Below are 19,179 nucleotides of genomic sequence, written 5' to 3' on the forward strand. Positions count from 1 at the left end.
AAAACAGAGAAAGTTATAATCCTTCCTGTTTCTTTTTTTGTGCAGGGCCGCTGTCTTTTCATTATAGCGGTGTGTTGAGAGGAGTAGCAAGAGGCGCCAAACCAGGAAGATTCTTTGAGGTTGCGAACGTGACATTGACTTTTACGACCTAGCTAATACATTATTCTTGTTTAAATACACGTTTCCAAATTAGCAGGTGTTCTGTGTCAGTTGTTTGAACAATTTAATGTGCTGTGTCCGTTCTAGAGCCTACTACGCCAGAAGCACACCTTCCCGCCATTAGCCAGGCTTTCTAAACCAATCACTTTTTCGCAGGTGTGACGTTAAACAACACCCTGCACAGCATGAATGTGTATGTGATCTGCATTAATATTTATAAGGCTCGTGCACCAATGCTGCTAGCAATTTCCTCTCTCAGAGAATTCTCCACAAGGAACTGTGCAAATGCAACGACGAGATACGAGAACTGAAAGGTTCGTGGCCTGCAACTGTTTTAGTGCCTCTGGTATCCGTCCATCTGCACCGCTCCCCCTCCATCAGAATACTGGACACTTGTACTCTTGGGCCCGGTTCGCTCTGACGCACACTGGTGGCTGGGTTCAGGAGCTGCAGGCACTTAAATTATCAAGTATCATATTTTAGCAATGGCTATTTCACGAGCAACATTGCAAAGTCCACCTTTTACAGGAATTACACCATACCAGTGCATTATGGACCGTAATTTGTGAGTAGGTGGTAATTTAAGGTAGTTACTGATCTTCACCCAATAGAAATAAACATGTTTTTTAAATTACATGATATAAAAAATACATAATGGGTAACGTTTATTATGATATGATGTAGGCAGCGCAGGGTTCTCCTGATGCACAAAAGCAGTCACCTTCACCTCATGGTTTATTTTCAAGTCAATACACTATACTTTCATAGTCCAGTTACGTGCATGAGGGTGATGGAAGAGAAGGGACAGGGTGATGGCAGATCAGGGGGAGGAAAGGGTGATGGTAAGCGAGAGTGGTGACATAACAGTTCTGTTAAAGTAAGGGGACAATGTGATGGTGGTGGCAGAGAAAGAGGATATCAGGAGTGTATTGGAAGTGGAGGTGCTTGCTGGGTGTGGTGATGGCAAGGAGGATGGTGGTGAAGGTAGAAGAGGTTGATGGCAATTACAGGGTGGATTAATGGCAGGAGACTGAAGGGAGGGGGTCTGTAAACTATGCTAAACCAAGATACAAAGGCAAAATAAAATCCCGCCAAAAAAGCATATTTGCGCACCTCAGAATTTCCATTTTGGATCCGCAAGATCCCTGGGGGGTGGGGGATTGGGGTTAATGGGGAAATAGGCCAAAACCAGCATTTGAAAATCACTTTGAGCTCCAAGATTTTGATGTGGCAGAGACTGTCTTCTCCCGCCCACCAGCACTGCAGCTGTTGTGAGCCTGTAACGAGTCTTACATCAAAACTTTGCCAAGGCATTTATGTAGTTAGTCTTCTTTCCAAAGTGTTATAGGGAAATAACTTTAATCACACTTCGGTCTTTTTAATTCATTGTTATGGTTAGCACTTGAGTAATTCTCTCAACATCAGTCTTGCTAATGTAATCACTAGTACGAAGCAAGTCATTTGTTCCACATCTCTTGGAAACGCTTGGGTTACCACAGAAACCCGAGTGACCAACACGGGTGCGGCCGCGAAGGCAACTCAGTGAAACAAAGTGGAAACCATGGGATAGTAAACTAATTTATAATACAGCACTTTATGAATTTAACAACACTAACTGCAGTGTAAAAACGTTTATGACTAACTGCCATGCGCCTAATCCAACAAAATAACAAGAGCATACTTTCAAGTAGGTTGTACAGATATTTTATTGAATTGGGTTTACTATTTACAAAAGGGTGTATTTCCACATATTCATTGCTGTTCCACACAGGCTACATTATTTTCAAATCAAATTGAAGAACTACAATAAAACAAAGTTCACTCAAAACAGCGCTACACAGAAACAAAAACGGAACTAAGTCATTAAATATAGAACAGTAGTGCATACGTTATACTTCTGAAAGCCAGCTTGTATTTTACAAACACTAAAAAGTTGAAAAATCCAGTCTTTGATTCTCAGAATGCTTAAATTTACATGATTCAAATCCATAAATTTTTGGGTGTCAGCAGTAGTTATTAAATCCGATTCTTTGCCTTTAATGGACTTTCCATCAGCTCCCTCCCCATTTTTTCCCTTAATATCCCCCCCCCCCATTCCTCCCTTGTATCCTTCGCCCACCCACCTCATATTTAGGAGTCAGTAACATACTTGTGAAAATGAAATTTAATTTTTAACATCTGATGCTGAACGTAATGAAATTCGGAAATGATGTCATTTATGGCAACAGTGGCCCAAAAAATAAATAAAAGAAATGCACATTTTAATATTTAAAGGGATTTCACATCTCTATTAATCATAGAGGTAATTCTCCGACATACCCTGGCAATTTAGGCATGCTCGCTATGCTTTTATATTACCCACGTGACTCGGTTTTGCATCTCAACCCTGGGATTAGAAACTAATGTCTATGTTACAAAGGTTCTAGAGGAGAATGTGAATAGGGAAATCTCGGGCAGTTTATATAGGCGCACACAGATTACCAAATTTGCCCATTACCCATAAAAGTGACCACCATCTTAATGTGTGCAAGGAGGACTTCAGCAATTGGCCAACACAAAGGAAAGCTACTGCAGCAGGCCAGCCCTCTTCACCGTCCAAAAACAAAGACGAAAAGCTTCCATGTACAGAATCCTCTATGCATAGGTTCCTCCAGTGATGAGAAGTTCGTAGGCCGGATCGCGACTCCGCCTGCACAACACTATGCAGGCACAGAGCATACCTAATAGCTGCAGGAGAAAAAAGGAAACTATTAGTATGTGAAAGGACCATACTAGTGGGAGATCACATATGATGGGTACAAATTATATATAATCAATATCTGTACTTTGTTCTCCATTTACAATAATTGAGAGACTGGAGCTTGCTTAGAGGACAGACCAAAGAGCTAATGAAACAGCTATGACAAATGGGAACATCAATTAGGCCTGGGCGGAGTTCACGGAGACCGACTCCGAGGAATTCCACAGAGTTGAGAAAAAACTTCGCAGAGGCGGCGTTCTGTGACCCGCAGAGTCCTGAATTCGCCCAATTTCGGAAGCGCTAAGCAGGGTCGGGCCTGATCAGCCAGGCTCAACCCTGCTTAGCTTTTCTGAGATCGGGTACATTCAGGAGAAGGCTGTAGGCAGTGAAAGCAGCCGTTTGAGGACTCTTGTGCACCAGCCTGTCCCGTATGCAGTGCACACAGGGTAGGCCGGTGCACACGAGATCTGAAACTGCAGCTTTTTTATGCTGCCTACGGCCCTGGCCTGAGTTCAGGTGTTCCTCTATGTGGGTGCAGTTCCCACAGTCCATGCTTGTATGGGGGTGGCCCATGTTGCACATTCACATGTCCATCCTGCGGCAATCAGCACCCATTTTGTGTTGCTGCCGTTCATTGGCGGGGGTGCATGAGATGCCAGACATTAGCAGGGGTGGGCCGCGATGGACTCTGAGCAGGGTCACCCCTTAGTAATGTAGCCGTCGGACGAGGAGGAGAGGAGTATCCCCTGGAAGACCCAGGTGTGTCCTCGTCTCTCCTTTGTTGTTGTTTGTGCACACTGGTGCATTAACAGACTGAAACAGCAGCTTTCTCCCAATACAAAACAATCTGCCCCAATCCAATCCAATCTGCCCCAATCCAATCCAAAACAATCTGCCCCACTCCAATCCAAAACAATCTGCCCCACTTCCATCTACTCCATTCCAGTCCACAACAATCTGCCCCACTTCCATCTACTCCACAACAATCTGCCCCACTGCAATCTGCTGCACTCCAGTCCAAAACAATCTGTCCCATTCCAACCTGCCCCACTCCAATCTCAAATAATATGCCCCACTTCAATCCACCTCACACCAACCCCATCTACCCTCAATCCCACCTACTCCCGAATCCACCCCACCACCACTTCAATACGCCCCCACCACCACTCCAATCCAAAACAATCTGCCCCAGTCCAATCCATTTCATTCTGCCCCTCTCCAATACAATCCACCTCACTTCAATCCAATCCAATATAACCCACTATAATCCAATCCACCACACTTCAGTCCACTCCAATCCACCCCAGTCCACCCTACTCCAATCCACCCCATCACTCCAACCCAAACCACCCACCCCAATCCAATCTAATCCACCCCAATCCCACCCACGTACTAAGGGGTACATAGAGAAAACCTCATAACTGATAAGTAGAACTAAATTAATTAGCCTTAATCTTGAAGTGCTAACAATATAGGCCATCCTCCACCAACCATTCAGGATCCTGTAATATGGGAAGGCTCAACAAGATGAAGGGCTACTGAATCACACAAAGGAATGACAAGGTTATTAAGTATGCTAATGGTATTACACAGCACACATTCTCATATTAGGGTATGCTCTTTAACTCTTCCAAGGTCCAGCACTTAAAAAGCTCCAAGGCAGTGGTGAACAGTGATCCAGTCTTGGTTAGGACAGTTTTGGACTCTGTTGCCTCTTACGGTGGGGTTCAGAATTGCTCAGCTGCTCCTCGAACAAGGAATCTATACATTATATCAAATATTGTTGATTTTAGTGTAGGAAATCTCCTTAAGGAAGTAGAGTACTCGATAACTGCCCCATCCGGAGAATCGAGGTTGACAACCTGTAAACTGCAGGTTCTAGTTCTCCTACGCAGCTCTCACGAGCAATGGCCAGCTACTCAGACTAACTACCGAAGCACTCAGAAGTGACAGATGCCCCTCTGTACCCGCGAAACTTGCAGAAAAGAGCTCACTGACCTTTTGCCACTTAACGCTGAAGTCATGGTCACTGATGCAGATGAAAGGCCTTCAACGTTTTTGACTTCAAAGAAGTGAATGATACAGAAAGGAATGCATGAAGAAACACAAGGGAGAAATGTTCTAGACCTTCAAACTGTGGGTCGCGACCCCAGTGGGGGCCCTGGAGTCATCCGAATTGGGGTGTGCATTCCTCAGCCACTTCTGCCTCGAATCCAAAACTCCTAGTTTTGGAAAACAACAACCGTCCTGGGGCGACTAATTTAGATAATTTAAAAAGCTTCAGCTGAATTGTCCTTCAGTGAGTCTCCTGCTAAGAGAATCTGAGTGAGGGGGCAGACATCAACAGAAGCGTTCTTGCCAGGATGCCTGCTTGCCTGAAAGAACTGCAAATATGCACTACCGATTAATCTGCAAATGTAAAGGATGCTTGGGAGCCCGTATTATCAAATCACTGGAAGCTTTGTAATGAAAAAGATTTTTTTTTTTTTGAGTGGTAGTGAAAGTTAACAAATGAACTGGGAAGTGTTGTGCTTTTAATTGTAATAGTATTTACATAGTGTTTACTACCCCTAAGGGGGTGTTGAAAGAACAGTTATGTAAAAATAATTGTATTACGCATGGTCTGTGTTTTATTAAAATCTATATTCTGGAAGCACTATTTTATGGTAAGACATTTTGCACATTCTGTAGTAGTCTATTTTATACTGCGTGTAATGCAAATATAAAAAAATGACTTACATATTCATAGTGCTTTCTGTCCTCTCCGGTTTCGCACAGACATCTACAGTACACTAATAGAGGTTTTATAACGCACTACAGTGCATTTCCCTCTGAGTAACAACTTTCTTTTATTTATTTTTGATTTAGGCGGGCTGTTATTTTATATGTAGCTAACTGACGGTGAAAGACCTACATTTTTATTTTTTTAAATAAATAAAAAATGTAAGAATATTTTGGGGCTTATTTATGAAAGGGTTTCAACACGGAGCATCACTTTTTCAGATGCTCCAGCAGCACAAGCCTCTCAATCATATCTATGAGGCAATGCAAAGTCACCCTACGTGTCTTTGCATGGCCTCTCAGATATGGAGTAAGGCAACACAGCGCAAGCCGCTGCATTGCCTTACTCTGCACCGTGGGGGAGTGCCACGGGCGCCGTGGTGGCTATTCCCACGCGACACCCATTGATTTTGACAGTGGTCCAGCTTTTCAAAATCACAAACTGGAGCAGCGCCAAAACCTTATGCCTCCCCAGAGCAGACGTAATAAGGAGAAATGTTTTCATTTTGCCTAATTTTTTGCTCTTTCCATGTGTGTTGCATTCTGCAGCACACATAGAAAGAGGAAAATGCCTCTCAGGATTGTTTTTATACAGGGAGGTGCACTATCCTGCACAAAAACAATCCTACCTACATTGGTGATAGGCAGCAATTTGTGAGCCAGCACAGGGGGAAAGGACAGAAATATACTGTATTTCATGAATACGGTCCATTCCTGCCTTTTTATATTGGTAAAGGGCAGTGTAGCAAGAAGACTTGAGGTGCTCCCTACGCGAATTCCTCATAAATGGGGACCTTTGTTTTTAGCCACACCTTTGACCACTCCACCACACTCACTGACCTTTGGTTTGCTAAACACTGTTTATTAGCATTTCTTCACTGTAAAAATGTTTTGCAGTGGGAATTGAGGGCATTTATGATTGTCGATGATAAGGAGTACCAGGTTCTAAAGGTTTTTTCCCCCGAAGGGGGTCCCCAAGTCTAAAAATTTTGAGAAAGGATCCCGGCATCAAAATGTTTGAAGACCTCTGCACTAGAGGGACAGAATAATGACAGCCTTGACCCTGCTTCTGCAGGCAGGTCGCTCACCGCTCCGCCGCCCAGCGCCACCTCCTTATTGTCCGTTCCTTACTAGTTAAAATCCCCAGCTGATGCATCCCCTGAGGCCCCTCCCGCCTCCCCCCTCCTCCTCACAGTCCATTCCTCCTTTGTTAAAACCCCAGCCGCTGCGTCCCCTGCGGCCCCTCCCGCCTCCCCCTCCTCACCGCCCATTCCTCCTTTGTTAAAACCCCAGCTGCTGCGTCCCCTCCCGCCTCCCCCTCCTCCTCACCGTCAATTCCTCCTTTGTTAAAACCCCAGCTGCTGCGTCCCATCCCGCCTCCCCCCTCCTCCTCACCGTCCATTCCTCCTTTGTTAAAACCCCAGCCGCTGCGTCCCTTGCGGCTCCTCCCGCCTCCCCCCCTCCTCACCGTCCATTCCTCCTTTGTTGAAACCCCAACCGCTGCGTCCCCTGCTGCCCCTCCCGCCTCTCCCCCACTCCTCACCGTCCATTCCTCCTTTGTTAAAACCCCAGCCGCTGCGTCCCCTCTGGCCCCACACCCCCTGCCTTCGCATTCGTCCAGCCCTACCTCCTCCCAGCTGCCACTCCCTCCCCACCCATTTATGGCAGCCGCGGCACGGAATGCGCCGCTGGCGTGCCGAAGGCGCACCAAAGGCAAGCCCGCCTGTGCCCATCCGCGCCAAGACCATGCCCAGCGCCAGTCCCCCTGGCCTTCTCAGACAAACCTACTCCCCCCACACCCTCCACTCACTCAACCCAGGCCCTCGCCCCACCTGCACCCTTTCCAGCCCCACACACACTCATGGTCCCTTCACCTGCCTCACCTGTCATTTCTCCTGCTCCTCATCCCTCACACCAACCATAGCGACGACCCCCCCCCCCAACAACAAACACAACACCCCCAACACAATACTCACCTGCTCTGCCCCCACCCCCACCAACCAGCCCCGCCGCACACTACCCCACAACCAGAACACACCCAGCAACACCCTCATGCACCACAGCAACACCACCCACCACAACCACCTCAACTGCCTGCTCCACAACACCCGCTCCCTTCACAAACATGTCATAGAACTCTGGGACCTCAGCACATCACACTCACCTGACATCGCCTTCCTCACTGAAACCTGGACCAACCCCTCCTCGGAACCAGACATAGCCATCGCCATCCCCAAGGGATACAAACTCCTACGCAAAGACCGCCTCAACAGGCCAGGTGGTGGCATCGCCATCCTACACAGGGACACCATCAAAGTCACCACCAGCTCCCAAGACACTATTGACAACACAGAACACATGCACTCCACCAATTAAGAGCACCCCTACTTAAATCATTTGGCTAGGATCAAGGCAAAGACTGGTCCTAGTTCTGTGAGCAGAAAAAGAAGACTTAAGAACAAAGTACAGAGCAGGGTCGAACTAGGAAAAAGAAAAGGCCCGGGCATCAAAATAAAAGTACCCCCAATTAGCGAAACAGATAACAAAAAACAAGAGTGGCCCACATTTGCAAGTCAGGACACTTTAAACTTGTATGCGTATTTGTGCCTACAAATGGCTAAAAAGAGAACGCACACGATCAGCCCATAGGCACTGTGTGATTGCCCAATAGGCCAGTCCGACCCTTGTACAAAGGGGATGAGGCTGAGGAAAGCTCCGAGCAGATTTCAGGCAGCTTTAGAGACCGCGATCAGTTCATAGTAACTGGTAAAATGAAAGATAACTCGAGAGAATTGTCATTACGCCAAGTTTAGTCTGGCATAGCCTCTGGTAATCAGACCAGGGAAAACTGATAAAGGGACTGTGTGGGAAGGCCTCCGAGCCGATCCATAACATGCTAAAATATTTATTGTGCCTGCCATTAGACAACAAAAACAGCTGTAACATGAACCCGTTTCCACTGCGCACAGAAGAGGACAGTACATAATGTGCCCGAGTTAGCAAGATATACTCGTGTTCGAAAGGACTAGAAATACCAAAGCAGAACATGCTCACTTTGTTAAGGTTATGCTAGGCACATTAGTGCAATAGTTCATGCTACTCTAGGTCATCTCAAAGTGCTGAGGGCGGGCAGGCTTTGAAAAGAGTCGACAAGTAGATCAAGAATCGCAGTTTCAAATCCATGCTAATGACAGGGCCAAGTTAACAAAAAACGGTGCCTTCTGCTACCGAAGGCGAGAGTCCTACTTGAGTGGGATTTTGCCGAGTATTACCAAAGACAAAGCACAAAATGAACGACAGACACACTGGGCCACCAACACCACTAGCCTATCCGCTGAGCTAAAGTGCAAGCTTTCATCACATGCACATGTGCATCCATGCTGCTTGAAAATATTTTTTGGGTGATAATTTACTAATACTCAACAATTCAAAGAAGACAGATGGGCAGTTTCAAATGGTAAACTAATATAGTATTGTAAGACTGCTCTGTAAATGGGCTGAATGAAGCAAGCAGCCTGCAGGTGTCAAAACCAAACTTAAACAATTAAAAAAAAAAAAAAAATGAAAAATAAAGTGGCTGGTTCATGGGTGTGTAGGAGATGACTGGACGGGCCAGGGGTGGAGAGATAGAGCAGGATAAGGTCAGAAAAAAAGGCCATGACTCTCAGCTATAATAGGAAAAAAAAATAAAAAAATGTCAATTAAAATGTAAAAAAAAATATATAAGTTAAAACGCCTCACATCCGCAGTGGAACGATACAGTTTCAGAAGCCGGATAAACAAGAACAGTTATGAAAGCCATTGCATAAAGGAGCAGAAAACTGAGAAAGAAAAGAAAGTCATCTAATCACGAGCAAGGGGGCTCGACCAAATGTTACTCTGTATTGTAGACAAAATGTTTCAGATAAAACATAGTTAAAGCTGACTGTCCTAAAGAGACTCGATTTAGACACTCGGACCCTGCTGCTTGAGTTGCCAGATTCAACTTCGCTTATAGATATGAAGCAGGCTAGTTCACAGTATACCACATACCCATAAAACAGGTACTTATTCGAATGCGAAAATCGGTTCATTGCCTCTCCTGACGACCTCCTTTTCCTTGCAGTGCTCCTGTCTCACAGCCTTCATTTTGATCATAAACAAAACACCACCTACCAAAAGCCTGTGTTGGATCAAGAACGAGGTAAAGTTCACCTCCAGTATGCGTCCACTACAATGTCACTGGGTGAACCAAAGATCTTCCCCTTTTTGAGCCCCTTCTCAATAGACCTAAAGTACCAACTGGTCCTACAATAAGAGTTCAATCCCCTTCCACCTCCAGTACTTACTTAGTCTTTATTTAATCTTGAAGCCAAGGAGAGAACGTTAAAGGATACTTAGAAGGTGTCAGTTTATGGAATTCCAGACCAAAAGGCACTCTCAATCCCAGGAACAAAGAGAAAAAGCAGGGCTTTTCGGCAAAAAGGTGAGCTAAACTGGGGAGCCATTAAATAACTGGGTAGTGGGGGCACTAGGCCAAATTATCACATTTGCGACTTTCTGCACCCGCAAACTGTAGTTTAGTGGTCATTAATCATCACGAAAAACCACTTAAAGTAGTAACGCAAATACATCTGAAAAAATACAAATGTGTAATAATTACAACCTAAAGAATCATTGCAGAAAAGCGGGACAGTACGATGAATTAGAGGGTAAGACAAGTAAATGCATTTGCAATTTCTCCATGTCAGTGTGTATTCTGACAATAATGCAGAAAACTGTGGAATCCAGTGAGCAATCAAAGATTATGATGTGAGAACAATGTACTATGGTACTCTTCTTAAACGCACAGTTTACCCACTAACTAAAATTATGTTAGCATGTATTTAATCAATCGCAGACACTACAGGTTTTGTGACACAAATTGCATGTTATCCTTTGCAGAATTTTAAATCCTTGGCATACAGGTTTTGTGTAATTTTCTTTTCATATTCAAAACCAGTAGAGTAAACATAACAAAATAATGCAATATGCAATGAATAAAGCATAATTAAATCTCTTGGTCTCACCTACTAATAGCTTTAGCTGTATGATGTCAAAAGATTCTTTTGTACAATACCAATTCTTACAGCGGACTTTGGTGAGCCCGTTGCCAACCACTGGGTGCCTCCTTGTCAATCTAATTTGCTTACTTCTTATTCAATGTCTATCCTTGCTCTTCTTGCGTTTGTCTGTCCCCTAAACCATAGCTTTTTTACCATCCTCATCACTGGATGACTTGTATCGTTCCACTGCCTATACTGAGGAAACTACTTTTGTCTTTTGATTACAAAACTTCATGGAAGTGCATGTTTTGTTTTTGTTCTCACCCTACTGTTTCTGATGTGGCGCTTTCACTGTGCAAATGAAGTAATGCTTCTGTTACACACTGTCCCTTGCACAGAAGTGTATGCTTTTACAAAGGATTTCTTCTACCTTTGTGACTTCAGCCTGGCCTAAGCGTCTCTGTTTGCTGGAAGAGACAATGTATATCCATTCATGCACAATGGTTTCTCTCAATATGCACTGCAATGATGAGATCCAGCTTCTCTTGACTTCAGTGACCTTTCTTTTAAGGCAGTTTGGCTTGTGTTTTTGTTTACTCCAGCTTATAGTGGGGGTTAGCTTAGCTTCCGAGGTCCTTACTGCACGCAGAGGTATTTCTGTAAGGCTTACTTCATGTGCATGGTTAGATTCACTTCCTGCTGTGTTTGCTCTGCTACGTTCTCTGTTGCTAGTGACTTGTAAAATATTTTCTGAAGATGCTGCTATGCATCATGCTCTGTTCTGTAAGTGTGCATTAAAAAGGGTGGCAGACTTTAAATTTCTATTATTAGGTTATTCTTGGGATGGTCCAGAAGAGAACACGCTTGTCTATTATCAAACAAATTCATAAGGCTAAAAAAAAACTGCACATTTCCCACAAAGTATTACATTGGTACACCATCTGACAAAAAGAGCTGTTTCTCACCATGAGACCATCAGACACCATGATCTACCACTCTGTCAATCCTCCTTTTAGGCAATTATGTGAGATTCTGTTCTCTTTTTGAGGAAGAAAATCACACAAAAAAAGAAATAAATCAGGGACGCAATCTGTCACCCTAGGAATATTATGGTAGAGGATCCCTGCAACTTGCGTAGGCAAATTACTTTACTTGTAAGCCAATCACACAATTGACTGACATAATCTAATAAACCAGACTTCCTGCTAAACTAGGACAAACTATCTATGCCCTTCGCAAGCCATGAAACAACTATCTTTACTTTAAAGGAGACCTTTTGGCACGTCTCAATCTCTTGGCATAGTATGAAAGAGTGGGAATGAGCAGTGATTAAAGGGACCTATGCAGAAAACAGACTGATGTCTTTCAGGCAGGATGTTTACTCTACCACATTATGGAATCAGCTGTTATTTAGGCAGTATAAGTAGGTTGGTGGGCAACAGTGATGTCGGGGCATTAGTACTATAAGATGCAGACTTGTTTTGACTTCACTGACCACAACATTATCATTAAAATCTTGGGGAGATGGAGTTCCCTGGTTTAGTTCCGAATTTAATTCAATCCTGACAGAGAAAGCAATCTGTGTCCCACACTCCGTCCTCCTCACAACAAAGACCCTTGAAGAGTGGTGTTCCAAAGAGTTTTAATCTTTCATTGCTGCAATTTAATATAAGCATATATTCCCTAGTCAATTTACTTCATCTGCAGTGGGCATAATTCTCTACTTATGCGGACAAGACAAATCCTTGTCACAATCACATTTTCTCTATGAAATCATATCTAAGTGACAATCAAGTCACAACAAGTAATAATTTAGGGATCACTGGTTGAAGCATGCCCACCAACTTTTTAAAACTGAATTACTGCTCACTCCTTCAAATTCAGATACGTGGAATAACATCCACTGGGCCTCTATTATGGGACCAGGCCTCTTGCCTTTTAATACTGTGAGGAACCTCTGCATCATTTTAGACTATCCACTCACACTTGAGCATCACGCCACCAAGGTCACCAGCAGTTTCTTCCATTTGACATTTTTAAAATTAATTTCTCCTTTCTCGACTCTTATATCCACCTGACAGTAATCAACATTTAATGCAGTCTAGATTGGATTATGGCAACACAATCTACCTAGCCTCTAAGGGTAAAGTATTTCAACATCACCTTATACATACACTCTCAGTCGCCTCACTCAAGAGTTCGAATCCACTGCCATTGGACCTTGTTCAGAATCTTGTTTCATTTAATTTAGGAAAAGCCTGACATTTTTTAAGCATTAACTCTTCTCTTAAGGCTCTTCTTTTAACGGTTTGCTCTTTTGGGCAAAGTTATGAAGTTAGGCCCTGTAGTGCCAAGAGCTTTTGGTATATCTGCGCTAAATAAATAAATTCAACAAAACATTTGACAAAGTGCTGGCAATCCTAAAAGGCAAGACTTATTGGCTTTTACAATGCTTGCTTAAATGGGCTGCAGAGATAGTTCTCTACTAGTAGCACTGGTACTTCTGATAATCTCATGCTGCTCCTCAATGAAACAGTCATTAAGAAAAGACGGCTGACAATCCTGCTTGGTTAACTCTACTACAAACCACACAAAAGAGAGAACCCCTAGCTTCAAATCGACATACCATGTTGTTGCAGCTCATAAAAAGTGCAATGAATTACCAGACGACCTGTTGTCTTAAGGCAAGAGTCATCAAAAGGGAAGTGACTAGGACCAATAGCTATCAGATAACCGGTGCATTTGGAAAGAAGGATAGCATGTGTACGTGTTTATAATTCAGTTATGAGGGATTAAAAGGGGTACAGCGCCTCGCTTACTTAAAGTCCCTAGGTGGGAAACGGGTTACAAGAGGATAACTAACACTAGCCAAAAATATTTTATCATTAGCAAAGCTCATGTGATTTTACCTGGCTCCTTCACTTCGGTACAACAAACATTCAGAACAGAAAAGGAAAATATGGCTATTGCACAGGCTCTGTAAGCCCCTCGAATTCTCTGTTTCAGTCACACCACGAACGCCATGCCTGGTGCTTTATTCACACTTGGCAATTTTAAAAGCTCTAGCAATTTATAGCTGACATACTGCCACGGCTATTTTGTAGTTCACTTTTCAACTTAATACAAGTGCACAATTTAGGCCACATGAGGTAAACCGATATTTTTTAGTAAATACAACTGCCCACCATAGTAAAATGAACTGTTCACCAGAGTAAAAGGAACGGTTCACTACAATAATACGTTAGCTTGGCACGTTAATACTTGTGAAGAATCCATGAGGTGGACAATGTTAATCCCGGTTTCAAAGATGGGAAATTGCGCAGGTACATAAGATGAAGGAGCTCTTCGAAACTAGCGCATAAATCTGCCAACAAATAATGTGTTCATGTAGTTCGATTGGGCAAGACTTGTAAACATGGCTAAAATATCTTTATTTCAATGATTCTTGTAAATCAAGTCACAGTGAACAAGTTTGCAATCTGCCCACCTGCATATTTTCTTTGGACATTGTACAAAAGAAACCTTGTACACAAGTCTGATTATAGAATGGAGTTGTTCTAATTTGTATAGTTGTGCGTGCAGCATTTAATGTATCCTCAAGGTTACTTTATGCAGATGATCTGTAAATGACATAAGAGCAGTGTTTCTATTTTTCACTTGAACCAGCATGAGAAAGAGTAAACAAGCATTGGCAAAGCCAATAGGTCTCACCTATACAAGCGCTATTGGCTTTGGCAATGTGTTTTGCCATGTTGTACCCCAGTGTGGCTGCCAATTCAACATGGCTAAAAGTTAGTGGCGTGGTGTGGGGGAGCAGAGTGTCGTACAGTTGAGTAGAGTTCAGTGGCAAAGTGTGACAAAGTGGAGCAGGGTGGAGTGGCTTGAGGGAGTGGATTGAGGTAGTGGAGTGGAGGACTGGGGTAATGTGGGGTAGATTGAAATGGGCTGAGGTGGATTTGTGTGGGGTGGATTAGATTGGATTTGGGTGGATTGGAGTGATCGGGCTGAGATGGGGTGGATTGGGGTGGGGTGGATTAGACTTGACTGGAGTCGGTGGATTGGATTGCAGTGGGGTACACTGGAGTCACTGGATTGGAGTGGTGTGGACTGGATTGGAATGGGGTCGATGAAAGTAGGGCTGGAGTGGACTGTTGTGGGGTGGATTGAACCGGGTTGGCTGAATGGAACTGGGATGGAGTGGGGTGGATGGAACTGGGATAGCGTGGGGTAGAATGGATTGGGATAGAGTGTGCTGTATTGGAGATTGGATTGGAGAGGAGTAGATTGGACAGGAATAGAGTTAATTAGAGTGGGGTAGACTTAACTGGAGTGGAATGGGATGGATTGGATTGTGGTGGGTGGATTACATTGGAGTAGGGTGGATTGGAGTGGGTTGGCTGAATGGAACTGGGATGGGGTGGGGTGGGGTGGGGTGGGGTGGATAGGACTGAAGCAGACTGGGGTGGTGTGGATTGCACTGGGGTGAGGTGTATTGGATTGGAATGGGGTAGACTTGACTAGGCCGGAATGGGGTGGATTGGATGGGTGAAGTTGACTGGATTGTAGTGGAGTGGATTATGGTGGATTGGTGTAGGGTGATTTACAATGGAGTAGATTGGATTGGGGTGGGGCAGATTGGAGTGGAGCAAATTGTTTTGGATTAAGGTGGTGCACATTGTAGTGAGACAGGTTAGAGAGGGGAAGACTGTTTTGGGTTGGAGTGCAGCAGACTGCAGCGAGGCAGAATCTTTTGGAGTGAGGCAGAATCTTTTGGAGTGGGGCAGACTGTTTTGGATTAGAGTGGAGCAGATTGTTCTGGATTGGAGTGGGGCAGATTGAAGTGAGGTAGATGGGAATGGGTGCATATTGTTTTGGATTAGAGAGGGGCATATTGTTTTGAAGTGAGGCAGATTGGAGTGGGGCATATTGCACTATTATGTGTTAAAGCATCATTTCAGAAATTACACATAATAAAGAAACAATGTTTCTTTGCAATATTTAGAACAAAATAATTTTCATATTTTGAGAACAGCACCAATGGGCAAAAACAAAAGAAAATATGAGTGCAAAGTGAGAAAAAACGATTTGGAAAAATATAACAGTTACATATAAAGTATAAAACCTGTGCAATTGTGTTTTTCCTGCTAGGCATGTTTTTGCTAGTCACAAGCCTTCTCTTAGCAGGGCATTAGAAGTTAAAAAAAAAAAAAAAAATAGTACCTTACTCACATCAGGAGCAGTGGAGAGACACCCATTAAAGTGAATCAATCAGTGCTAGGTCCCTGCTCCACACAGAGGAATGGAAATGATGCAGGCCTGCATAGACGAATTATGAGGCTGTAAAGCAGTGTAACGCAAACCAACAAATGGTAAGCAACAGGTGGGCTCCAAGCCATTTACTGCACACAATGGTCTCAGAAGCACTAGAGCATGCCCTCGAAGGCTCGACCTTAAAAACTAGGACTAGCAATGAAGTCCTTTAAATAAAGTGTGCTTTTCAATGCATCTGTGCTATTCCCCATGTTTGTGAAGTAGCTGCCAAAATATCAAGCAATAAATACCAAGCCTTGTATGTGTAGTTTGGTAAAAGCAATACAACCGCAATTTCAAATCCTGGCTCTACTGTATGCACAGAAACTAGATCCCTCTCGCAGCTAGTCTGCCTCTGATAAAATTCTAAGAGCTCTCTACACCCTCATGTTTCTCTCTATACTACTCAGGTTTCTTTATGCGGCTATCTTTGTGTTCTGTCAGCATCTAGGTGTCCCTTCCCACGTCTCTATTTGACCAGTCACTCTTTTCATGGGCAACATACTATTTGTCTACAATAGGCTATCTGTATACCTCTGCATGCCTGGTGTGTTCAAAGGTTAAGTACAGTACATGGGTGTGCAGTAACAGCAGCTGCCTTCCCCAGCCTTCTGAGTGGAGTGCACACAGGACAGAGAAGAAAGGCCTCGAACTAAATCAGCAAGTGGTGGGCGACTGCAGCTGTCGGGGCTTTACAGTCGGATGTTCTTTACCTCCTTCATGAATTTAGATGATGCCAGGTCTTAACATTTAATGAGCGACCCATCCCATTGCTATATAAAGAGAATGGTGGCGTTTGGAAAGGGAGGTGGCACACCTCACTGTGCTATGACTGCACTCACTGCTCTGGAACAATTTCAGATCTTCCCTGAATAAGTGCTGCAGAGGCTGTGTTCTCAAGCGTTGATCAAAGTTGCCCCAGGGTGTATAGCAAAGTGATCCATGGGAGCCTCTCAGAGTTCTCTAGGGGTGAACCAATTTTGACGGCGTACAAAGGAGACTGCTTGGAATGCAGGTTTTTGCTCAGCACATCGTGATTGTAACTGACCAAATTATCAGGACATTCTTTGCAGCCAACGTAAATGTTGACCAAAATTCATTTAGTGCATTTAATGTTTCGATCAAATCAACAGCTTTGTTCCATTTGCCCAGATAAAGGTTGTCTACTGGAAGTATACAGACGAGGCTCATAAACCAGACAACCATGCAACATAGCCACCCCAGTAATTAATCATGAAATGTGCATCAACTAGAGACTAACTGTAAAAGAAAATGAAAATGCTGGTTCTGGGGCTAATTCCATCTAGGGAAATTCTGTGGGACATGACTTCCTAAGACAGTGGTGTCTTCTCTCTAAAGGAATCATATCAGTCTGTCCACCTTCTAGTGTACATGACTAAAGCAATCTGTAGCGCTGCAAGGCACTTGCGGGATGACCTGGGCATCACAGACCTGTATGAATGGCACTACAAAACTTCAATGTTAGTCTGCTTTCGATCTGAGGCTCCTAGATTGCAATACTAGCTGAAGACCTCCAATTTCTTTCACTCCATACCCCAGTCACCATGTGCGAAGGTAGTGGGTGAGACATTCAAGCCATGATGGAGCCCTACTGGTGTACTATCCTAGAGTACTGTAATATAAGCATATGATACAGGAAAGATGTATTCAGGCCACTACCTCAGAGGAAGGAAACACTTTATTCAATTTCAAATATTCCTGCTTTAGGTCAACTTCACAGGTCAAAGTCAGTCACAACTTGAGATTCATCTTCACCTTTTTGAGGTTTCAAGAGCAACTGCCGAACCGACAATAGCAAAGGTTCTGGGACTTCAGAGGCATCCAAAGTTTCATATGATCTACCGCAATCTTATATTGATCAATGAGACACTCCATATATATCAGTCTCTCGATTTTGGGTGAACAAGGAAAGTAATCTCATAAAGGAGGAGATTAATTTTATCATAGAATATACATTAGAATTACTTTCACTGTATATTTGGAGCACATTCTTTGAAGTGGTAGACAAGACAGTTAAAAAACGAAGTATCCAGTTTGCTGTATACATTCAACTAAAAGTAAACAAAGCTTGATTAATGTAAGCTTAAATCAGCACAAAGTGTTGGGTGCAAAATACATATTGTCATCTTATTAAGAATTTACAATGAGGTTAAAGCCTGCCCATTGCTTACCATTTGGTTGGTTTTCCTGTCGCTCTTATTGGCTTGCTTATTATTCAATGGGTAAACTTGTCATTCTTGTGTTTGTGTCTTCCGTGCATTATCGCCTCTCTACTGGTGTCCTTCCACTGCTCACTTTCTCATCACTACTTCTAACTTCCGATTTCTCACCTTGTGAATTTCCCCAGGTGTCATACTGGCTCCAGAAAACTCAAAAGCAGTGCTCTTGCCAGCCATAAGTGTCGCTGTGCAAATCTACATCAATACCATTTCAGTCTGAAAGTGATGAACAGAGTTGCATCAAAGCGCCCCACATGTCACATCAGTACCTTTCTTACTGTGCCTTCAGATGTGTATCTGGGGCTCTGCTCCTTTCTTCACTATATGAAGAGATTTCCTTCCTAATTTTCCAGGGTCAAGGGCTGTCACCCACTAAAACAGGCAGGGATGCCACAGCCTATACTTAATCCATTTGACTACGACATGATTTCACCACCGCACAAAGACATTACACCAATTTGTTTGGCTTAGACTCTGATCAGAGCCTGCCATATGAAGACAACATTAGTGAGGATGGGGACGAGTTGGCTCACTCTATAATGACCACAACAAATACATGGACCTACAGGATGCTAGGAGGCTGGACTCACCTGATGCTGGGTTGGGTCTCTCTTCAAAGGAATGATATCAGTCTGTCCACTTTCTAGTTTACATGACCAAGGCAAACTGGAGTGCTGCAATGCACTTGGGGAATGCCCTTGCCATCACAGACATTTACAAGAAGAATTACCACACTTCAATTTTAGTCTGCTTTTGAAAGGAGGCTCTGTTTGTCCCTTCCGCTGTCTAAAATGGGTTTTCTGTATTCTTCCACAAACTCACTTTCTGTTAACGGGCCTTTAAATCTTGTTCTTGTCTCCTCATATTTGCTGTGCCTCCAAAGACAAAGGTCAAATGACAGGCACTTTCTTCCAAGGGTGCCTGT

At 43.7% G+C, this 19,179-nt stretch overlaps 1 protein-coding gene across 1 annotated transcript in view; it reads right to left on the reverse strand.

Annotated features, from left to right (window-relative positions):
* Positions 1-1,847: 1,847 nt before the first annotated feature.
* The window catches only part of TSPAN3 (tetraspanin 3), a 111,450-nt gene continuing 94,118 nt past the window's right edge, over positions 1,848-19,179 (reverse strand). The window contains exon 7 of the mRNA XM_069222344.1: positions 1,848-2,886. Coding sequence (XP_069078445.1) covers positions 2,794-2,886 — 93 coding nt within the window. The 3' untranslated portion in view covers positions 1,848-2,793. The remainder of the gene's footprint in view (positions 2,887-19,179) is intronic.

The sequence above is a fragment of the Pleurodeles waltl genome, chromosome 3_1 (genome assembly GCF_031143425.1).
Source record: "Pleurodeles waltl isolate 20211129_DDA chromosome 3_1, aPleWal1.hap1.20221129, whole genome shotgun sequence".
NCBI lineage: Eukaryota > Metazoa > Chordata > Amphibia > Caudata > Salamandridae > Pleurodeles > Pleurodeles waltl.